The sequence below is a fragment of the Cyanistes caeruleus genome, chromosome 5, assembly GCF_971803275.1.
Source record: "Cyanistes caeruleus chromosome 5, bCyaCae1.hap1.1, whole genome shotgun sequence".
NCBI classification, from domain to species: Eukaryota; Metazoa; Chordata; class Aves; order Passeriformes; family Paridae; genus Cyanistes; species Cyanistes caeruleus.
In genome coordinates this window covers 28,680-46,372 of record NC_141705.1, presented here as the reverse complement: position 1 = coordinate 46,372, position 17,693 = coordinate 28,680, and the positions used below count along the sequence as shown (strand labels likewise).

The 17,693-nt window shown below is 43.6% G+C and overlaps 1 protein-coding gene across 3 annotated transcripts; it reads left to right on the top strand.

The window, feature by feature from the left end:
* The first annotated feature begins 6,371 nt into the window (after window positions 1-6,371).
* Window positions 6,372-12,021, top strand: LOC147652821 (uncharacterized). 3 transcript variants are annotated; one of them, XM_086890155.1, is made up of 5 exons: window positions 6,376-6,574; window positions 7,526-7,652; window positions 9,137-9,262; window positions 9,527-9,689; window positions 9,818-12,021. In XM_086890155.1, the coding sequence occupies exons 1-3, from the start codon at window positions 6,428-6,430 to the stop codon at window positions 9,184-9,186; spliced, it is 324 nt and encodes a 107-aa protein (XP_086746281.1). In that variant the 5' UTR covers window positions 6,376-6,427; the 3' UTR covers window positions 9,187-9,262; window positions 9,527-9,689; window positions 9,818-12,021. The 3 variants fall into 3 exon arrangements, with proteins under 3 accessions (XP_086746279.1, XP_086746281.1, XP_086746280.1); XM_086890154.1 differs by having other exon boundaries at window positions 9,495-9,689; XM_086890153.1 differs by lacking the exon at window positions 9,527-9,689 and having other exon boundaries at window positions 6,372-6,574.
* Window positions 12,022-17,693: the final 5,672 nt, after the last annotated feature.

The following is a 17,693-nucleotide window of genomic DNA, read 5'->3' as shown; positions in this document are numbered from 1 at the left end:
CCTGACATATCATTAACAAAACCAAAATCCCAGTAACAAATAAAAAAATGTATTTAAAAAAGCAATTAAAATCAATTCCAGGTTAAATAGAAAAAAATCCGTAAAATTGTCTTAACTCAAAAACCAAATGACACATGATAAATAATATGAAAAAATAACACAATGTATACCTCAAAAACTATATACCTCAAAAAAATCTAAGCATTAAATAAAAAATACGTATAAACCTCACTTTTTACTCAATATCTCTACTCTTATCTGTCTATATATATAACTAATTTCCAAAAGAAACAAAACACCCCACACAAGTTATTTTCAAAAACAACACTCATTCCCTCACATCCTTCTCCTAACGATATTCTGTACAACAAAACAAAAGTCTCCCTTACTTTGAATTAATTTTTAACAAACTAAAACAAAAAAATTCTCCAAACTATATATATTTTTTTCTTTCTCTTAAATCTATTCAAATGTACTCTAAACTAAAAACCCAAACACCAAAAACTCACACATCCAGCCCTCGGGGGTCTGGGCCTCAACGCTTTGCAACACCAAAAAAACTGATATATAACTAAACAAAGAAAACTACACTTCCCAACAAGAACTTTCTAAATTGACCATCTCTTCAAACAACAAATAATTTTATTATTTATTATTCATTTGTTTATAATTATAAATACTTTACTCATTAAATAAACATTTTTTTCAATTTTCCTCCAAAGAAATCTTTTCCCAAACCAATTAAACAAAATAAAAAAAACACTTAAATTTTCTTTATTAAAAACCCTTTTCAAAACTTTTCTCCCAAATTTACCCTAAACCAGGAAAAATATCTCTTGTGCATTATACATATATCAATGTAGTATATAAATATATATTTGATAAAAATAGACATTAAAAAAATGTTTGATTACCATTTCAGGTAAAGGGGCTGTTTGGTGTTTATTAGGTTAGAGGTAGAGCTTTTAAATAAATAATGTAGAAATTAAAATGCACAAATCTATAATAAATACATTAAGATATAGACATAAAAAAGAAATATAAGTAATATAAACATAGACATGTAGATTAATATTAAATAAGATATATATAGATGTTATATATGCTTATATGTTATATATGCTGCTTCATCCCCTACTGCAAGGTCACCAATGACAACAACACCCCTCCATGTTCACCAAAATCATATTGCCAATATTTCCAATAGATAGTACATACATCACGGCAGCCATGTAAATCCACCACACCTCGTCAGCACATGCACACTGCTGTACCATCCACTAACCAACCCACACAGCCCTCCAAATAAACCACACCACACAAGCCCACCAAAACACATGTGGCACAGCATCCGGAAACCACACAAATGTACAGCACCGCGTTTGGCCAGAAATGCATGAGCACAACCATTTTTAACCACAAATAAATGCACATCACCATATTCAACCCAAAATGCATCTGCAGACCACCATATCGAACCAGAAATACACATGAACCACCATAGTTACCTAAAAATAAATGCACAGCACCAAATGTGAACCAGAAAAACACAACCACCACCATTCCACTGCTGCTGGAATGGAGTGGCCCTCTCAGGAGGATCCCGGTTGCTTCAGGGCTTTGCGTCCACAAAGGAAAGGCATGCAGAAGGCAGCACCATCACCCCAGCCCTGTAGTCTGGACCTAGAAAGGCTTCCAATAAAGCAAGGTGCTGCTGTCCAGGGCAGTTGGAGTTGTTCTGTGCCTTCTTTGGGGGGGAAGAGCAAAGGCTGGGGGGGACGGGATGGAGACTGGGGGGCTCCCGTGTCCCTTGGGGCACGCCGAGGCCCCACCAGAGGGAGGGACACGCTGCGCTGGAGGAGCAAGGTGAGCGGGGAATGGGGAGGGCTGGTGCTGGGTACCCTTGCCCAGAGGGGACCCCGAGCTGCCAGGAAATTCCCTGGGAGGGCTGGGTGCAGAATCCAAAAACCTGTGGAGTTGTTCTGGTTTTTACGGTAGGTATTGGCAAGGGACAGGAATTGACCTCTCTAAATCCCCTTGGAAAGGAACCCCCTCTCTGTGCACTCCGTCGTTAGGGTTTTGTTATGTCAGGAACGGCTTAGGGTTAAGAAAGTGGGTTTTGTCTTTCCACCTCTTACTTCCCTGTAAAATGGGAGTGTATAAAACACATGTGTGCATCCCTGAGGTATTAAAATGCACCGAGAGAAATTTCTGGGCCTAAGGTCCATAGAGACGAGCGCGTTCTGCGCTCGGGGTTGAGTAGGGATTTATATTTTTGTCATTCTGACCTGTTAGCTGAAAGAATTGGGAGAGTTTCCAAGAGAAAGAAATGCAAATTTCAAAAAGCAGAACATTAGAAAGAGAAATATATAAATGTATACATGTAAAAATAAATATAGGGAAAGCTAGGTAGATCTATATATAGAGAGAGAGCCATAAAAAAGAAAGAAATACAAGTAATCCAAGTCTAGACAAGTAGACTAATATTCAGTATGAAAACTATATGGATAGATGCTAATATAATATATTTTAATATCAGTTCTGTATGATATCTCTGTATAGATAAAGAAGATCAATATGATAAACATAAATATTACAAAAATTTAAATGTAGAGTCCTTTTGTTATTTATTTGGATAGGGGCATGGCATATAAATGAATAATATAGAAGTGAAAATATACACATCTATAATAAAGAAATAAATATAGGGAGAAAGATTGGGAGATAGATAGATAAATAGATAGATAGATAGATAGATAGATAGATAGATAGATAGATAGATAAATAGATAGATAGATAGAGAGATAGATAGATAGATAGATAGATAGATAGAGAGATAGAGAAAGAGACAGAAAGATAGAGAGATATAGCCATAGAAAAGAAATAAACACAAATTATCTATATCTAGACAAGCTGGTTAATATTCAATATGAAAAATATACAGATAGATGGTAATGCATTTTAATATCTGTTGTGCATTATATTTCTGTGTGTATAAATAAAGAAAATCAATATTATAGAAATAGATATTATAAATCTTTCAATCAAGGGATTTACTGGTTTTTATTTGGTTACAGGCATGGCATTTAAATGAATAATATAGAATTGAAAATATACACATCTATAATAACGAAATTGATATAGGGAGATATAGATATATAGAGAGAGAGAGCCATAGAAAAGAAATAAGTACAGATAATCTAAATCTAGAAAAATCGATTAATATTCAGTATGAAAACTCTAAGGATAGATGCTAATGTAATATATTTTAATTTTAGATATGTCTGATTTCTATGGGTATGGATAAAGAAAATCAATATGATAGAAATAAATATTACAAATATTTAAATGTAGGGGCTTTTTGTTTTTTATTTGGTTACAGGCATGGCATTTAAATGAATAATATAGAAATGAAAATATTCACATCTATAATAAAGGAATGTATATAGGGTGATAGACTGGGAGATATATAGATAGAGAGATAGATAGATAGAGAGAGAGAGAGAGAAAGAAAGAGAAAGAGAGAGAAAGAGAGATACAGCCATAAAAAAGAAATAAACACAAATTATCTATATGTAGACAAGCTGGTTAATATTCAGTATGAAAAATATACGGATAGATGGTAATGTATCTTAATATCTGTTGTGCATTATATCTCTGTGTGTATAAATAAAGAAAATCAATATTATAGAAAGAGATATTATAAATCTTTCAATGAAGGGAATTACTGGTTTTTATTTGGTTACAGGCATGGCATTTAAATGAATAATATAGAAATGAAAATATACACATCTATAATAAAGAAATAGATATAGGGAGATACATATATAGAGAGAGAGATAGAGCCATAAAAAAAAAGTAAATACAGATAATCTAAATCTAGAAAAGTCGATTTATATTCAGTATGAAAACTATATGGATAGATGCTAATATAATATATTTTAGTATCAGTTATGTCTGATATCTATGTGTATAGATAAAGAAGATCAACATGATAGAAATAAATATTACAAATATTTAAATGTAGAGGCTTTTTGTTTTTTATTTGGATAGAGGCATGGCATTTAAATGAATAATATAGAAATGAAAATATACACATCTATAATAAAGAAATGTATATAGGGTGATAGATATGGAGATATATAGATAGGGAGATAGATAGAGAGAGAGAGAGAGAGAGAGAGAGATAGAGAGAGAGATAGAGAGATATAGCCATAAAAAAGAAATAAACACAAATTATCTATATCTAGACAAGCTGGTTAATATTCAATATGAAAAATATACGGATAGATGGTAATGTATTTTAATATCTGTTGTGCATTATATCTCTGTGTGTATAAATAAAAAAAATCAATATTATAGAAAGAGATATTATAAATCTTTCAATCAAGGGAATTACTGGTTTTTATTTGGTTACAGGCATGGCATTTAAGTGAATAATGTAGAAACGAAAATATACATATCTATAATAAAGAAATAGATATAGGGGGAGATATATATATAGAGATAGAGCCATAAAAAAAAAGTAAATACAGATAATTTAAATCTAGAAAAGTCGATTAATATTCAGTATGAAAACTATATGGATAGATGCTAATATAATATATTTTAATATCAATTATGTCTGATATCTCTGTGTATAGATAAAGAAGATCAATGTGATAGAAATAAATATTACAAATATTTAAATGTAGGGGCTTTTTGTTTTTTATTTGGATAGAGGCATGGCATTTAAATGAATAATATAGAAATCAAAATATACACATCTATAATAAAGAAATGTATATAGGGTGATAGATATGGAGATATATAGATAGGGAGATATATAGATAGATAGATAGATAGATAGATAGATAGATAGATAGATAGATAGATAGATAGAGCCATAAAAGAAGAAATAAATACCAGTAATCCAAATCTGGACAAGTAAATTAATGATCAGTATGAAAACTATAGGGATAGATGGTAATGTACTTTAATATCTGTTATGCATTGTATCTGTGTGTACAAATATAAAAGATCAATATTATAAAAATAGATATTAAAAACATTTAAAACAAGGGTTTAATTGTTTTTTATTTGGTTAGAGGCTTAGAGGCAGGGCTTTTAAATGATTAATATAGAAATGAAAATATACACACCTATAATAAATAAATAAATATAGGGAGATATATCTATGTATAAACTGAAATAAAAACCAAAAAACCCCCAAGTAATCTAAAACTAGACAAGTAGATTAATATTCTATATGAAAAATATATGGATAGACGTTCATATATTTTTATATTGATTATGCATTATATCTATGTGTATAAATATAGCTCAATTTGATAGAAATAAATATTAATTACATTTAAGTGAAGGGGTATTTTGTTTTTTATTTGGTTAGAGGCAGGGCTTGCTAAGTTTCGATGGGGGGTGGGTTTTGGGGCGTTCCTCGGAGAAGAGTTTTTGGAAGGGGGTTGCACACGTGGTTTCTTGCCTCGCTTCTCTGCACGTGCAGGGGCGCCCCCCCGCCCGCCCCGGGCTGAGCTCTGCGGCAGTGCTGCCGCCTTGTGGGCACAGAGCGGTACTGCAGCTGTGCGCCGAGGCGGGCGGGGCCGGGCCGAGCGGGGGCCGAGCAGGGCCGAGCCGAGCCGAAGCGGGCGGGGCCGAACCGAGCCGAAGCGGGACGGAAAGAGCCGAGCCGAAGCAGGACGGAAAGAGCCGAACCGAGCCGAGCCGCGTCGGGCCCCCCCCACTCCGGAGCCGGCCGGGAGGACCCCGGCAGAGGCGTTGACTCCAATGCCTGCCGCCGCAGGCGCGGCCGCCGCCCGGCTACGGAGCCGCTGCGCCCCGCCGCCATCGTCCTCGCCCCGGGAAAGGCGGCGGACAATCGGGCGGAGTGCTCGGAGTCGGTCGGCGTCGGCAGGTTTTTCGTTCAGGCAAGTAAGTTAGACAGACGCGTTGAGAGCAGCGGGGGCCTTAATCTTGCCTCAACAAAGATGGCCGCACAGCCGGAAGTGGCTTCAGCCACAACAAAGATGGCGGCGAGGAAGGGCGGAAGTGACGTCACGCCACGCACAACATGGCTGCCCGGTCGTGCCCGGCTTGACCTCCCAAGGATGGCGGCCAAAAAGGCGGGAAAATGGAAGGACCCCCGGGCGGTGGGTGCATGCTTTCGACTGCCTGACAAACACCCCGGCGCCGACGCCGCTCCGGCGCAATTTTCCGCGGCTTTTCCGGTCGTGCGGACACGGGCTGTGCGCTCGGCGGCGCCGGGGCCGGGCGCCAGCAGGTCGGTCGCCGACAGACAGCGGTGAAGACGCCTCTCTCTGCCGGGGTCCTTGCCGCGGCCGCGTTCTGGGGCTTCTGGCACTCGCGACGACCCGTACCTCGCCGCCGCTGCTCTCGCTCCGTTCTCTCCCCCTCGGCCCCCCCACGGGAAATGGCGGAAACCCCAATGGCATCGGGAACCAAACGGTCGCTCCCCGGCCCTGGCACCGAAGCAGCCCGAGGAGGCGGCTGCTCTGTGTGTCGGAACGGTGAGAGCGGGGGCCGGGGCTGGGGCAGGTTATCAACCGAGTATATACCTGTAAGTATAAAGATGATCAAAATAGATATTAAAAAATATTGAAGAAAAAGGGGCTGCTTGGTTTTTATTTAGTTAGAGGCAGGGCTTTTAGATAAATAGGAAAAATACAAATAAATAAAATATTGAAAGAATGAATATATAAAGAAAAATATATATAAATCTATATATCTATAAATATATAGAGAAAAAAAATATATATATATGTAGGCGTAAAAATAAGTAATAGAAATATATAGATAAATAGGAAAAATACAAATAAATAAAATATTGAAAGAATGAATATATAAAGAAAAATATATATAAATCTATATATCTATAAATATATAGAGAAAAAAAATATATATATATGTAGGCGTAAAAATAAGTAATAGAAATATATACATATATGTTGATTTATAATCTATAATATGATTTCTGTACGTATAGATGGTAATATGATATCTTTTAGGATATGTTATGTGTTTTGTATATCAAGAAGGTATATAAATATGATAAAAAATATATATTAAAATATTTTTAAATACCGTTTAAGATAAAGGGACTGTTTGGTTTTTATTAGGTTAGCTTCGGGGCTTTTAAATAAATACAACAAAAATAAAAACATAGAAATGTATATTAAGTATATAAAGATATAGACGTATGTGCAACCAGAAAAGTAAAGAAATAGAAGTAATGCCAATATATACAAACAGATTTATATTTAATATATATGTTATATATATTTATTTTATATATGTATTATATACATAATGAATATATATCATTAAAATATATATAATATATTTAATATATAATAACATACGTATACACGTTAAAATAATATCTTTTGATACTTTATATATTGCTTGTCATATATAAATGAATATAGTATATAAATTTAAACATGTGTGGTGGAAATAGATGTTAATTTGGTTTTTTTTAATTTTCATTGTTTTGATATGTTTCTCCGAGGCAATCCTCCCCTTGCAACTGCTGACAGCACTGAAAACCTGTGTGCTTCGTGGTGTCTATTGCCCAGCTGTCTACAATTCCATTGTGTTTGGTGCATTAAGTCACACCCAGCTGTGTGGGATGGCAGGTGAGCACATTGCCCGACCCTTTTAGCTTTTCTGGCTCATGCACAACTTCCTTTCCTTTTGGATATGGAAAACAGGGAAGAGAGGGTAGTGTGACATTAGCACTAATTTCTAGCAGATTTTTAACTGCCCCTGATGCTCGTTCATCTTTGCAGTGTGGGTTTTCATGCTGACAAATCCTCTGCTTTGCCTTCTGCTCACAGTCAGCTGGGCCCTTTATTGAACAGATTTATCTGCTACAAGGCTACGCAGAAGGATGGAAAGGAGGAACACAGGGGGGAAAAAAAATAGATTCAAGGCATAGAGAAGGTAGCTGGTTTATTTGTATGACATGTAGCTTTTTTAGGATGTTTTGTTCTTTATATGGCGTTAATTTCAAAGAGAAGCCTGTGAACTTTGTGTTCCCCTTTTGGGGCTGGTTCTGGGGTAAGGGGGAAACACGAGGCCTAAGCACCTCTGGCTTATCTGTCCAAGGATCTGCCTCAGTTGTGGCTCCCATCCTTCTGAAGGACTCTTCAGCGCAGTGAGTTACCTTCTATAACTATTTATTGTTGTATTGTTGTTGTGAGACCTCATTGCTGGGTGAGAGGACCAGGGGAAATGAAAGGCTGTATGCCACTGTTACTTCATCACTGAATTCTTGCACTCTGTTAAAATCAAAACAAAAGGGATTTACACTGTCAGAAACACTTAACTGTAAGTTAAGGTAAAGGTCACAGTGCTAAAACTTAAGAGCAGATAGGGTTGAGCTCCTTTGTCTTCCCTCTCCGGCAGCTTTTGTGACTCCTGCCTCCAAGGTATCATCAGCTATCCCCTGGATCTTGCAGTGCAAGAGATGCTGAACCACCAGCTGTTCCATATTCTACACCATGTGTCTTTTTACCATGTTCCTCTGAGAAGCATCTCTCCCGTCTCTGTTTCTTTGCAGACCAGAAGGGATAAACTGGGATTCCTTTGTTCTTTTGCCTGTTAATAAAAAGGCCGCTTGTGGCTGTGTGCAGTGGCAACTGCATCACAGAATCTTAGAGGTGATTATTCACAGGTTAAGGAAATAATTCCTTTTTTTTGTCACTGCTGCACTGAATTTCATAGGCGTGTCTGTGGCTTGATGCCTAAGATATTTAAAGCAGGTTTTATTCTTACAGGGGTTTTGCACACTAAAGTGTCTGCCCAGGTTTTGTTTCCAAAAGTGAGGTATAGTGCTGGGTGTTTAATTTGGTATGTTACTTGTTCTGTTGTGTAAATAACTGCAGCTCCCTCCCTGTGCCTGTGTATTGCAGGGGCAAGCGAGCGCTGGTTATAAAGGTGGCGATAATTAGGAAGAAGCTGTTTAAGCTTGGATAAATGTTTAGAAATCATTGCTTAGGGTACTGCATAGATGTACCAGAAGGAACTGCACCCTGGAAGTGCTGTGTGTCTGAAACCGACTGCACCTGCTCATTTTTAGCTCCTCTTTCTGACTCTGACTCTGCTCCTATTCCGACAGACCCGTCCGAGCCTGGCGTTCGCTACAGGCCTCCGCGTGGTGGGAGATGAGTCTAGGAGGAAATACCTTCAATCCACAGACGAGGCAGAAAGGACTCAGTACAAGGAGGACTGGACTCAGATGAAGGTAAAGTCCTTAACAGTCTATTTCTTCCCCATAACAAGTACTTCATTAGTGCATTCCTGGCCGTGTGCTGCAGGGCACGTTGGAAGTTACACGTGAGCGACGCTTCCGCTCGCGTCGAGGCGCACGCACGCGTTCCTCGTGCACCTTCTCCCTGCCTGACACGAGCTAACAGAGTCTGCCGAGGTGTGCCTGACCGGTTGTGAGGGCCAGATCTTTGTTGCCCTCATTTCAGTGAAGGAAACTGGAATTCCTTCTTGTATTCAGCACCACGTGTGGGTGTAAAGTTGAGCTGCCACGTGCCAGTTGAGAGCTGATTTGGTCAAGGAGAGGAATTCTTGCCTAGGAAGATTTGGCACTCTAGTTTCTCTTGCATGGCAGAGGCCACCCGAGATCGAAATGTTGCTACAAGTGTCCCGAGCTATTTCCAGTACGTACTTAAAAATGTCTGTCTGCAACTGGAGCGATTCTGTGCCTTATCCAGAGATGGTGCATTCTGGCTTTTCAGCGTGCACAGTGACGCTCCCGAGTTTTTAAGTGTCGATCTTTCTCTCGTAGGTTAAGATGGGCACAGCTCTAGGTGGCCCATAGCTTGGGGTTCATCTCAGAAGGAGGGACTTCATTTGGTCACAGAGAAGACATGCCTTCCCTGCAAGGAGCAGCAAAGATAATGCACAGCCTCTCGGAGAGGCTTAAACTTGAGTAAATTTTTGTAGCCACTGATGCTGTTGAGGAAGGTACGTGGATTGCAGTCACCTGAGGATTGGTAACTTTTGACAGTGAGTGCAGCACTTGCCACTGGCTCCCCTCCCTGGCTGCCGTGCTGTGGGTTTTGGCAGCTGCATTGTAAAATTTGTTGGTAGATTTTGGAGTCGCTTCCCCTGTAAGCGTTCAGCCAGGGTTCCCTTTAACAAACACACTGTGTGGCAGCAGCGCGTTGCTCTTCATAAAGTAGAGATAAATTTCTGTGCTTCCTTTTTTAAGCGACTGAACTGCTCAAGAAACTGCTGCCCGAGATGGTGAGGTTTGAAGCCTCTCTGGAGGAGCTGGAACTCTCTAAGGACGGGGGCTCGTGATTCACCCGTGGATTTGCGCACATGCAATGTAGCAAACCTGACTTTTATTTCAGCCAAAGCTTAATGTCACTGTCAGAAAACTGAGTATGATTTTTGGCCCATAGTTGCTTACGAATGGTGTAAGCCATTATATAATCAAGTATATCATTGAGATGTGTCTAGTAGATGTATTACGGTTATAGTGTGTGTGTGTGTGTGTGTGTGTGTGATGATTTCATTATCATACCATTTCACTGAACAGTCAAGTTCATTGGAGTGAAATCTGATTACTTGCATTTTAAAAACTTGCCCACCCCAACCCTTTTTGATTTTTTTTTCACAGGTATTTTATAGGCATATTTCAACATTTTCCTTCCTAATCCACGAGTAAAGGGAGATGTTGGGATTTGATCCAAAAGATCTTACAACCGATTTTGTGGTGAAACAGAGAAAAACCGTGAGCAGCCAACTCACTGGAAACCTGCATGTTAAACGCAGAGAAGCACAAAGTGTTTGATGCTGTTAGAGTTCAAAATAACAAGGAAAAATGGTGGGGAATTTACCTGCCTTGGAACAAAGTATGACCCCATCCCATACTCTCAGCTCCCGCTCCCCTTCCAGCGTGGCTGTGACCCGGGCTGGCCGTACCGCTCGGTGTGTCTGGACCTCACAGCATTTCTACGTGGCTGCTGCACCCGGGTCCCCAGTACGTCCTGCTCTGGCTGCCTTCCCCGAGCGGTCCCACGTGCACCAAGCGGGTGCTACAGACCACAGGGGCCTCTTGGCTGCAGAGCTGGGTGATGGGAGACAACAAAGCAATGCCCAGGATGCAGCTGTTCAAGCCAGCCTCGCCTCACGGAGCATTTCTTTCTCACCTGTCCATGGTTCTCTCTCTGTGTGTGTCTGTGCTCCTTTTTAAACTGCAGGGCTGGGAGGCCTGGCCATTCCACCGGGAGTGCTCACCCTGGGAGCACCAGTCTCTACCTTGGGAGGAAGCAAGCTGCCACCAGAATAAAAGCAGGGTGGAGCTGCTCCCACTCCAAGGCAAGAGCCTGCAAGGCCCATCCTTTGGGGACTCGTCTTTTGTGTGAAGGCACATTGTCTAGCAGAGGAAGAGGTTGGTACCTGGTGGAGCAGGGCCAAGATTCCATTTTCCCCAGGCAGCTCCCTCCTCTGCCTGCTGTTGCGCTGGCCAGGGCTGGGAGAGGAGGGGGAGTGTGTTCAGCACTGCTGCTGGAACGGAGTGGCCCTCTCAGGAGGATCCCGGTTGCTTCAGGACCTTGCTTTTGCACTGGTTTGTGTCCACAAAGGAAAGGCATGCAGAAGACAGCACCATCACCCCAGCCCTGCAGTCAGGAGTCCATCAGCTTTCCCCACAGTGAACGTGGTTAAGGTCTCCTTAACCAAAGGAAAACTCAGCACCACTACAGATGTACAGAACAGCAATTTATCCACTGGGGCTCTCCGACACACTTTGCCCATTATGTGTCCAGAGGACTCCAAGTACTGACTTTACATGTCCACAAGCGTGGCCAAAGCCACACATACAGAGGAACACCAAGTTCTCACTGTGTACCAAGAGAAACAAAGATTTAATAACAGTATTTCTTAGACAACTGTTGGGGATGAAGTCAAATGTAAAGAAAAAATGGAAATGTAAAAAATCATGGATGTTAGTGCACATGGATACAGAGTTTCTGCTTTTGAGCTCCGCAGATGTTTTTTTCTTTCCTCTTTCCCTTCTTGTGTGAGCTGCCTTTGAGTCAGTTATGTTATGTTGAGCTCTTGTGGGCACAGAGCGGTACTGTCGCTGTGCCCCGACCGGGGCCCTGCCCCGCTCCGCTGGGTGACGGGGGGGAGGCGGCAGCGGGAGCTACGGCAGTTCCGCGGCTGCCGAGCCTGGGGAGGGAGTGAGCGGGGCGGTGTCTGTAAATAGCAGGGAGGGGTGAAATAGCGTTAAGTGTGTAAAGTGACACGGCTGGGAGCAGGGACACTGCGCTAAAAGGAGCGGGGGCCGTGCAGGCTGGCGGCTAAGAATAGCAGCAGTGGCGGGCGGCAGATCAGTTTCAGCTTCACGGACAGACTGCGGGGGAAGGACGGTGAGCAGCGGACCCGCAGCAGGCGAGGGGCGGGCACTTAGGTATTTTGCTAAGGTGTTTACCTCGGCCAGCACCTAATCGGGCAGTCCAAGTCCCCGCAGAAGAGGAACCGCTGCGAGGGAAGAGGCGCTCAGAGCCCGCAGCGAGCTGTGCACGCCTTCCCCACCGCCGCTCCCTGCTCCGCGCTGCCATCGCAGCTTTGCGAGCTGGCACCACACCCGGGCGAGTTGGCGGCTACGCCCCTCCCCGCCCCCTGCCCCGAGTGCCGCTGGGGCGCTCCGATAGAGGCTCTGCGGGGGCCTTTTAGGCGGGACCAGGGCAATAGAGAGGGCCGGAGAAGGGGACGGGAGTCTGGCGAGAGGGGCCCAGGGCGACCGCGGACCCTGCGAGCACCCCTGGCTCTGCCTAACTGAGCACCTCGCGCTCCCATGGGCCGCAGCCTCAAAGCTTCCGCTAATCCCGGTGGATTGGTTCTAGGTTATGGTTCTAGGTCAGGGTTCTAGATCAGGGTTCTAGGTTATGGTTCTAGGTCAGGGTTCTAGGTCAGGGTTCTAGGTCAGGGTTCTAGGTTAGGGTTCTAGGTCAGGGTTCTAGGTCAGGGTTCTAGGTCAGGGTTCTAGGTGGCCAATCACAGCCGCCCTTTGAATCCAGGCGCGGTCCCGCCAAGCTCAGCCCGCTCAGTCGTGGCCCGTTCCCGCTCCCCCGTTTTGCTGGGGTGCCGCTCCGGCCGCTGTCGCTTTGGGAGCCGGCGGAGCCGAGCTGCCGCAGCCCCAAGAGGTGCTGTTGGGTCCCGGGAAGGGTGGGCGGGGGCTCCTCGTTCAGGTCCCGGCCGTAACTTCACCCAAAGAAACGGGGAGAAGGGGGGGAGCGGGCGGGATCGCGGGAGCGGGGCCTGAGGGGACAGCGGGGGGTCGCGAAGGCGAGCGCGGCGGGAACGGGCGGGCTGGGATTGGCGGGCCCGGCGCTGCCTCGGGCTGTGATTGGCTGGGCTGGCCGGTGTGGGCTATAAATAGCGTGAGCTGGAGGGGTGCGGGCCTTAGTTCGGCGGCGAGCGGTGGAGAGGCGGCGGCGGAGAGGCGGCGGCGGGCGGCAGCGGCGAGCGGCGGCGTGAGCGATCCAGGGAGCGCCGGTGCGCCAGGACGGGAGCCCTGTGCTCACTGAACTGGGGAGCGCCGGTGAGGTCGGGCGCCATGCCCGCGTCTGCTGGGGCCAGCATCTGGGGGCCGGCGGTGTCCTGGGGCGGTGGGGCCGGTCGTGGCCACTTCTTTCTGCCACGTCCTGGGCTTTTCGGGCGGCCGGAGGCGGGTGCGGGGTCTGGAGTGGCACAGGGAGACGAGCTGTTGTTTCTGCGGGACAGAGAGGAGCTGTTTTGTAGTTTCTGGATTGAAGATAATGTTTAAAATATCGAGAATAAAGCTGGGTTTTTTTCGTTTTTATTATTTTAGTTTGATTTTATTTAAAATAATAACGATTTTCTTTATTACATTGCTTTATTTTGCTCGTTTTATTAAAATAATAAAATTATTATTAATTATAATTACTTTTAACAAGATATTTTGTTATCCTTATATGTATTAGTTTAACGAAGTATTAATAAATAATGATTAAATATTATCTACTATTATTAAATACTATTTGTTAATCATTATATAATTAAATATTTTTTATTTATTAGATTGTTATTATTTACTAATTATAATTTAATACTATTAAATATTAATTATCATTAATTATTTAATTAAATACTTATTATTTATTCGTTAGCTAATACTTATTAATTTTCATTTATTGATTATTAATTAAATATTTATTATTATTTATTAATTATTAAGTAAATATTGATTAATTATTTATTAGCTCGTTATTATTTATTATTAAATTATTAATTCAAACTCTAGGTGATTTCCAGGAGCAAAAAAAAGGCGATAGTCAAGGTGCTTGTGAACTGGTGTTAAAAGACAAATTCTTCATTGTCAATCCAGCTACCATCCTTGTTCAGTTAAACTCTGCAACAGATCTCCCACAAAGGTAATTTTCTGCTTCTCTGGCTTAATTCTATTCATCTTTTAGAGAGTAATTAGCACTGCTTGGTGTTCTTTTAAGCCCAACTAATTGCACCTTGTTTTAGGAGAGAAAGTTAATGCCTCTCCATGTAGGTTGGTGCAGCAATTTATGATGAGAGCTGGGACCAGGCAGAGGTGTCGACCAGGGGCACCATTGCTGCTGCTGCTGCTGCCGCCGCCGCCACCAGAAGCATGGTGCTTGCTCCATTGCAAAGGTTTCCCAGTTTTAATTTGAGCTGTTTTCTGGATGCTGTGGCTAGCAGCAGTGAGCCCACATTGCCAGCGGCTGCCTCTGCTACTCAGCAATGGTCAGAGGGTTGCAGGACAGACTTGATTGCGCCTGGAAGTGTGTGGCAGCAGAAGGGTGCCCACAGCACACCATGGTCACATGGTTATAGAGTCATAGGGGATGGTGACAGGGCCACCACCTGCCACACAGTCAGAGGGGCGCAGCCAGGACCAGCTCTAGTGCCACCAGGGAGGCAGAAGGGGCTGGATGTGGCTGTGAGGCAGTGGTGTGACCCTTACAGGGAAGTCCTCCTCTGGGATAGTCACTTTGTAGTGATATCTGTAGGTCAAGACTCCTGCTACAGTAGCATTTACCAAATTGTTCTTTGCTCAGTTGTGTCCTGCTGTTGCTGCTTCTGAAGGATCATGGAATCACAGAATGGTTTGAGTTGGAAGTGACTTTAAAGCTCATCTCATTCCACCCTTGCCATGAGGAGGGACACCTTCACTAGACCAGGTTGCTTCGTCCTGGCCTTGAATACTTCTAGGGATGGAGCACTTCCACGATGGCTGTTTGACTTCCTTTCCCTGTAATGGCAAATGCCTTTGCTGGGGTTCCTCTGCTGAAATCACACCCTGACCAAATGTAACACCAACAAAAATCTGGACTTGTGCCAGACTGCCATCATCAGAGCTCAGCCAGCAAACAGTGCTCAGCAAAAGGCAAGTAGATATTGTGTTTGGAGGCCTCATTTATGGAGCTGCTGATGAGGCATCAGTGACTTTGATAATGTCAAGGACTAGAAAGCAAATGCTTCCACGATAAATCTTGTCTACTTTGAAAGTAGGTTATACTTTGAAAGCGCTTTAGTTCTTAGGAATTTAATATTTCTATGTCAATTGTAAGACAAGTAATTGGATGGGGAGAAGGTTGTTACCGGAACCTGAGATCAAAGGCAGGATTTGAAATGATGTGCAGGTGGGTGTTATTGTTCACTGCAAATGTGACTCTGGAGGTTTTGCAGGCACCACTTGTGTTTGAAATCATGGAAGCACATATTCTGAGGTGGAAGGGATCTGCATGGATCAACTCCTGGCCCTGCACAGAACACCAAAATCCACCCTGTGCCTGAGAGCATTGTCCAGATGCTTCTTGAGCTCTAGCAGCCTTGGGGCCATGACCATTCCCTGGGGACCCTGTTCAAGTGCTCAACCACCTGCTGTGGGAATACCCTTTACCTAATATCCAGGCTAAACCTCTCTGCACGCATGGCAGAGAAGACCACTGTCCCAGCACCTGCCATGCCCAGGGTACTCATCCACAGACTGGTGTGTCCATGGAGGGAGGGGCTCCAGACCTGGGCTTAATCCTCCCTGGGAGGAATGCTTTCCCTTCCATGAGAGCGGGTTGTTTTAATCGCACTAAGCAGTTTATATTGAGGTTATCGAAAACTCTTTCTGCCCATGCTGGGAGATACTTGGGTTGTTTCTAGAAAAAACTCTGCCTCCTCCTGCCCTCACTCACCCCTTCCTCTCTAGGGAAGGAGTTTTCCACATCCCATATGCAACATTTCCCTGATCTGTCCCTTTCCAAATTGCAAGCTGCACAACTGTGAGCTGGCATCAAGACTCTGAGGTAAGCACAAACTGCCTGAATCCGAGCCCTCCCTGTGGGGTTGCAACCCCAGAGCCCCTGGACATGGAGCATAGCTGCAACATCATGGCTGTGGATTTCCCTGAAAGGATGAAGCAGCACGGTGGAAGTCCCGGGGCACTGTCTGAGGAATTGCCCTCCCTGTGCCGTGCTCTCACCTGGGGACAGCAAGAATTGTACAGCCCTGTCCCAGAGCTCTATGCCCAGCCTGCCTGAGCAGTGAGCAAAATGGGATCAGTTTAATTATAATTTGATATTCCAGCCTTAAACTTTCTGTAAACCAGTGGCTGCTGGACAGGTGAGCTGGACTCCTGTGCCTAATGTAGATTGATAGCAGATCAGCTTTTCTGTCTCAATTTGCTTATGACCTAGAGAATTAGCAGAGAGGATCTGTTATCCTGCCAGTGCACTAATGGCTTTGGCAAGAGAAGAGCTCCCGAGGGAAGCAGCGGTATTTGCTAACCTTTCCGCAATTTGCTTTACATAATAACACACTCCTCCAAACGTCCACAGCGTGACTGGCCATTCCCCTTCGCCTGCACGTGCCTTGATACTTCACTTTTTAAATTTCACAACTAGTGCACAGTAAGAAAAGGTGCTGAATGCCTCATGTCATTCATCTTCCCTCTCCCTTCAGAGGCTATTCTTAGCCATGCCATCGGTTTAGCAATTCAGAGGGAAGTACTTTTCCTTTTCAAGGTCTCTAAAGATTTCCTATTTCTCTATGTCCAGCTAGAAAAGAAAAACAATCTGAATCTGCCTGCCAATCTGCCCTTCAGCTCACTGGTTTTCTCCAAAATGTCTTGCAAGGCTGGGAGCATAGCAGAAACCCTCTCTGGGGGCACTTCTAAAGGCAGTAGGACAACTGAGCACACAGTGTGCTGAGGATCAGGCAGGACACTCCAATGACACACCATCCTAATGAGCGTCTGAAAATTAGTTTTTCAGGAACAGGCAATGGGAGTGGAAGCAGGAGCCCAAAAGGGGGAATGAAATTGCTAGTGGTGAACCAGAGAAAATGCAAGTTAATTCTCCTTCTCCACATACCATTGTGGAGTGGGAATTGCAGCCTGTCTACTGAGAAGCAGAGATCAGCACATCTCCTTTGCTTGGAAATGGCTTTGCCTAATATCCCAGTGCCCACGGACTGAGCTCAGTGCCCTGTGAGGAGGCACATGCTGCAGGAGGTAGCTGCTTGGACCCTGTGGCTGTGGGATCTTCTGCCCCAAGCACTGTCAGACTCATTCGTGGAAGGGGCACAGCTGATAGGCCTTTCTCAGACCTGGTCCATGGCAAGCATTTCTCCAGGGATGCAGCAGTCACAGCTGTGCCTCA